Source organism: Merops nubicus, unplaced genomic scaffold, assembly GCF_000691845.1.
Source record: "Merops nubicus isolate BGI_N331 unplaced genomic scaffold, ASM69184v1 scaffold21971, whole genome shotgun sequence".
Taxonomy (NCBI): Eukaryota; Metazoa; Chordata; class Aves; order Coraciiformes; family Meropidae; genus Merops; species Merops nubicus.
Window position 1 is genome coordinate 92,577 of NW_008587962.1, and position 4,801 is coordinate 97,377.

A 4,801-nucleotide genomic window follows, 5' to 3' on the forward strand; every position below is an offset into this window, starting at 1 on the left:
CTGACAGGCTTACACTTTAACCCTCTCTCCACTGGAAGATTCACAGAGGCAAGCAGAAACTTTACTGATTTAACTAACTTTTTCAAAAAAACAAAAGTGCTAAATTTCTTAACAGACTAACTTCAGTCCTACAAGTAAATGCAGTGGAGATAGTGCTTGATGCAGAGACTTCTAACAGGTCAAAATTTCCTGACCCAAATGCCACCCAATTAGTGTTGCAATGAACATTAGGCAAGTCAACTTAAGGGAAATGTAAAAGGAGTAGCCCTTCAGTTGTAGCTAGGGACTTGACTTTGGGTGAAAGAAGAGAAGCAATTATTTCTTTTCAAATAATCTAAGCTCTGGGAGAATCGACAAGCTACAGATGTGGTTTCTGCCTGTAGGTGACATCTGTTCTAGCCACAGCCCCAAAGAAAAAAAACTTTAAATCATCAAATCTAAAATAATCTTCCTTCAATTCAGGATACTGGAAATTCACTTTGAATCATAGGCCGAATTCCTTCATTATTAATGTGATTAATGTCGTGCCTGACATTTAGAAATGAAAAATTAGTTTGTTCAAATTCAAACCTTAATAAAAAAAAAAAAAAAGGCAGAGACTAAAAACTACAAATTGAAGGAAAAAAGTTTACTTTAGGGTTTGTTTTATTACATTTTATGTACAGGAAAACACTATAGAAGTTTCCATTGCCTATTCAAGTCACAGACATATGCCAAGTCTTACCTGCATGGCACTCTTGCCCATTTTAACTACTTCAAACAGCATCATGTTTTCCACACCATTCTGTTGGTGATGTCCATTCATCCGATTGGGACCACCAGGTTTCCCTCCTCCGTTTCCACTTTTCCCCTTCTCTGCTGGCCCTTTTTTGCCTTTTTTACAGGTCTGCAATCACACACACGCACAAGTTTTAATTGGATATGCTGCATTAATTTTTTATAAAGAAAATTACTATTGATACCATGACAACTATACACAAGGCCTTTTATCTTCAGAAACCAGATTTAAAATCCAAAATTGACAATAGCTGATCCTGACTGATGCAAAGATCAGAAAGAATTCTGCAGGTTCCATTTCCTCCTCCTCCCCTTTAAAATCTTCTAGCGGCTGAAAATGCTATTAGTGACAGTATATTACATAGAGCTTTTTTTTTTTATGATCTTTAAATTGTGCAACAGATTTTATTTAAAACAGCTATGGTAATCCCCTTAATACTCATCTCAAGGTCTCCTCTGAAATTCATTAACCTTTTCTTTTTTAGTTTGAACACACATTGGCAAGTGGAGGTAAAGAAGAGCAAACCGGTGATGTCTTTGATTCCCCAAATCAAGTATAACTTAGAGAAACAAGGGGAAAACTAAAATCAAACTGAAGTTACATGACTGTTGCATAAAACTACTTATCAGCATCTCTTAATAACTGGGTGCTCTGTACTGGTCCAGGTACATGGGTGCTTGGCCAGTCTGCACCACAGCAGCAGAGCAGCTACGTGTGGTGGGCACCAAGCCAGCAACGGGGCAGGAGCCACCCAGGTAGGGGGGCACCTGTCATAGCAGAGGAGAGAAGGGCCATTAACTGGGTTTAGACCTCTCCACTCAGGTAGTGTAACCTGTTGTCTGCAACCCATGTAAATAACCCTTTAAATTGAATTGTTTCCACTTTTCAAATTAAAGCAGAGAAAGAGCTAATGACACCAACCAAAAGAGGCTGTAGTAGCACCAAATTTCAATATAGGATAGAACACATGCAGCGAGACAAATCAAATCAAAGCTAATCTTTCTCTCCTCCACTTCCCTTATGCCCTCACAGCACTAAGGAAATAACACACAAATACTCAAGATGAACCATCTCAATGCAAATATAAGCGGAAACTCTCTTCATCAAACACTAGCATTTTCAGAAAATATTTCTAGCTCATTCAGCTTCAAAGTAAGTGCTAAACTCTCTTATTTCTAATAGCAGAAGTTTCAGTATTCCTGTAAAATGAACATACTTTTCCTTTGCCTTGTTTTTGGTTTTTTCCTTCAATATCCTCAAAGTCTGTATCAGAAGAGAAGTGTGTTTCAGACTCCCTGCAAGGATAAAAAGACAAACCATTTACACATTTCATCAGGAACACTCTTAAATATACTAGACTGAGAACATAATTTGACTTTATGTAGTAAGTCAACTCTATCAGTGAAACTAGTTTTTTCTCCTGTTTAAGTCTACTGTCAAGGAACATATCGGAGTACGTCCTCACACTCACACCCTACCTGGCCTCCTCCAAACTGACCTGTGAAGAAAGCCATACAGGAAGGTTAGGAGATATGAAGGTGGGTAGAAAATTGCAGCAGGTTGGAAGCCTTGCTTTTGGCACGTGACAAACATTACACCATCTCAAAAAGCAAAGGGCACTATAAATATCTGCCACAAATACTTAAACAAAACAGATGACAGGGTGGGAATCCAACAACAAAAAGAAAGAAATTACTACCCCCCTCACAGCAGAAGTGCCTCAGAAGGTCTCCTCATGCTATTAGAAACTAGGTAGTTAAGAGGTACGTACACACTTACGTTGAAAGGTACAAAAGAGAAGTTTAGCTGAGGTTTCTCCATTAAAGAAGTTAACCTGTAGTGTTTCTAGTAAAGATGTTAAACAGTGTAAGAGCTACTAAAGATGTTAAACTGTGTAAGAGCTTTCTCATTTGTTTAATTTCCTACATCATAAGAATATGCTGCATTGACATACAAATCCTTTATTGCCAGAACCGGGGGAGTGGGTGGTATGTGTGATGTGTGAAGCTACCTTAATTATTAGAAGGGGAGGCTTAGTTTATATATCCTCTATTTCTACATTTCCTGTAGAATAGAACTTAAATGGTGCTACTAGATCTTGGTCTAACACATACATGCAGAATGATGAATTCCAGCTGCTATCACAAATCTCTGATACACACTTCCTGATTCAATTAACAATGCAATCATACAGATGACCAGAGGGCACAGGAGACCTATTCCTATTTATAACATTCTAAATCCAGAAACTTAAGGTCTTTCAGTACTGCAACTGTACGAAAATAGCTTTCCACCTTTTAACATGTATTTTGCTATTTCTGGTTTTGTTGACTATGTACTCTGATATGGACTGAAAGTCTCCAACCTTGGCAGAGGGGAAAAAGAAAGGAAGAGGAAATAATTACTATTTCTTCAAAACTTCCTGCGTATTCTTATTGTCACAGGAAAGAACAAAACACAAATTCCAAGCATTTCACTAAGCAATAAACTGTACCAAATTAAAAAAAAACCAGCACCACACCATATTAAACAGTTGTAAAAACAGTATTTCCATATTCAGCCATACTCCAATTTACCTTTATTTCTCATTAAAAGGAAAAAAAAAAACCATACCACACACACTACACAAACAACCTCATTGACACAAAACTGTATCTTTTTTATCTTTTTAGATTTTATATCAATTTACCCAAAAAATTCTTCTTGTCTGATTCAAAAAAAATCACTTTACTTCTCTGTCCAAAATTTAATCTATAAATGGTTTTAAGTCTGAGATTCAAATGTCTGTTTCTTAAGAACTCTAGAGGACTAGAGAGCTCATAAGGTGATCCAAAACATCCAGGAACTGATGCCTGAGGGAAGCAAAGACTTTGGTTTTAACTAAAGAATCTTTACCCAATTTCAACAGTTTGCTCAAATGTATTCAGGCCTATTCTTGACAATTTAGAGGTGACGAACTTGATTCCTCTTGTCTGATTCAAAAAAAATCACTTTACTTCTCTGTCCAAAATTTAATCTATAAATGGTTTTAAGTCTGAGATTCAAATGTCTGTTTCTTAAGAACTCTAGAGGACTAGAGAGCTCATAAGGTGATCCAAAACATCCAGGAACTGATGCCTGAGGGAAGCAAAGACTTTGGTTTTAACTAAAGAATCTGGCATTAGATATTTTAAATACGAGGCAACCTGCCCCAGTCATTAAGGGTAAATACCTCAACAACTTCCCCTCTCTTTATAGAGAGGCTTTAATGAAGGAAACTTTTTTAGTATTTCCCAAAAAGTTTCTTAATCAAACATTTCATTTTGAAAGACAAAATCCTGAGAAGTACATCAGATGAACAAGACACTGTCTGTCATAAGGGCTTCCTACTAGCAAAGTTTAAAAACTGATTTAAAATAACTAAGGACTTCTAAAATACTTGATTAGGGCTGAATACTCAAGAAAAAAATGAAAAGAATCCATGATCAACACCTCAACAAGAAAACGACCTAGAACCCTATTCCCTCATTTTGTTTCCAGGAGAAAACCAACCATGTGCATTAACACCAAGAAGAACCAGTACATTTAAGAATGAAAATATAGATTCTTAAAAAACACTTACTGAAGGAGAGTAAAATCAGTTTGTATTTCTGGAGCTGCTATCATTTCTTTATCATCTTCTGGAACACCACCGTATTAGAAAGATATTCAAAAACCAGTCTGAAGTACAAGCTTACTTTTCTTTCTTCTTTTGTAGTGGACAACTCCTATAAAAAAATAAAAAAGCACAGTGAATATTTTTTCTACATACAAAGGGGTAGAAAGTTGAAAACACCGAAAATTTAGATCACGTCATCCTATTTCTAACCAAGCTTTTTCCTGTCTACAGATTTTATATTGCTGAATTCCTATGAGTAAAATAAAATACAGAAATATTTGGGGAGGGGAGAAAAAAAAAAAAATGAATATGATGAGCAAGCTGGAAAGTTTTTCCTCAACACCTTGCAAGTAAGAGCTTTTATTTCTAGATCTATACTAGATTGA

At 36.2% G+C, this 4,801-nt stretch overlaps 1 protein-coding gene across 3 annotated transcripts in view; it reads right to left on the reverse strand.

Annotated features, from left to right (window-relative positions):
• The window catches only part of STAG2 (stromal antigen 2), a 40,171-nt gene extending 35,645 nt beyond the window's left edge, over positions 1-4,526 (reverse strand). For 2 of the 3 annotated variants that reach the window (XM_008949126.1, XM_008949125.1), the window contains exons 1-3: positions 4,380-4,526; positions 1,995-2,073; positions 725-886 (exon numbers count right to left, since the gene is read on the reverse strand). In XM_008949126.1, coding sequence (XP_008947374.1) covers positions 725-886; positions 1,995-2,073; positions 4,380-4,423 — 285 coding nt within the window. In that variant the 5' untranslated portion in view covers positions 4,424-4,526. The remainder of the gene's footprint in view (positions 1-724; positions 887-1,994; positions 2,074-4,379) is intronic. The other variant, XM_008949127.1, reaches the window with a different exon arrangement.
• Between the last annotated feature and the right edge of the window lie 275 nt (positions 4,527-4,801).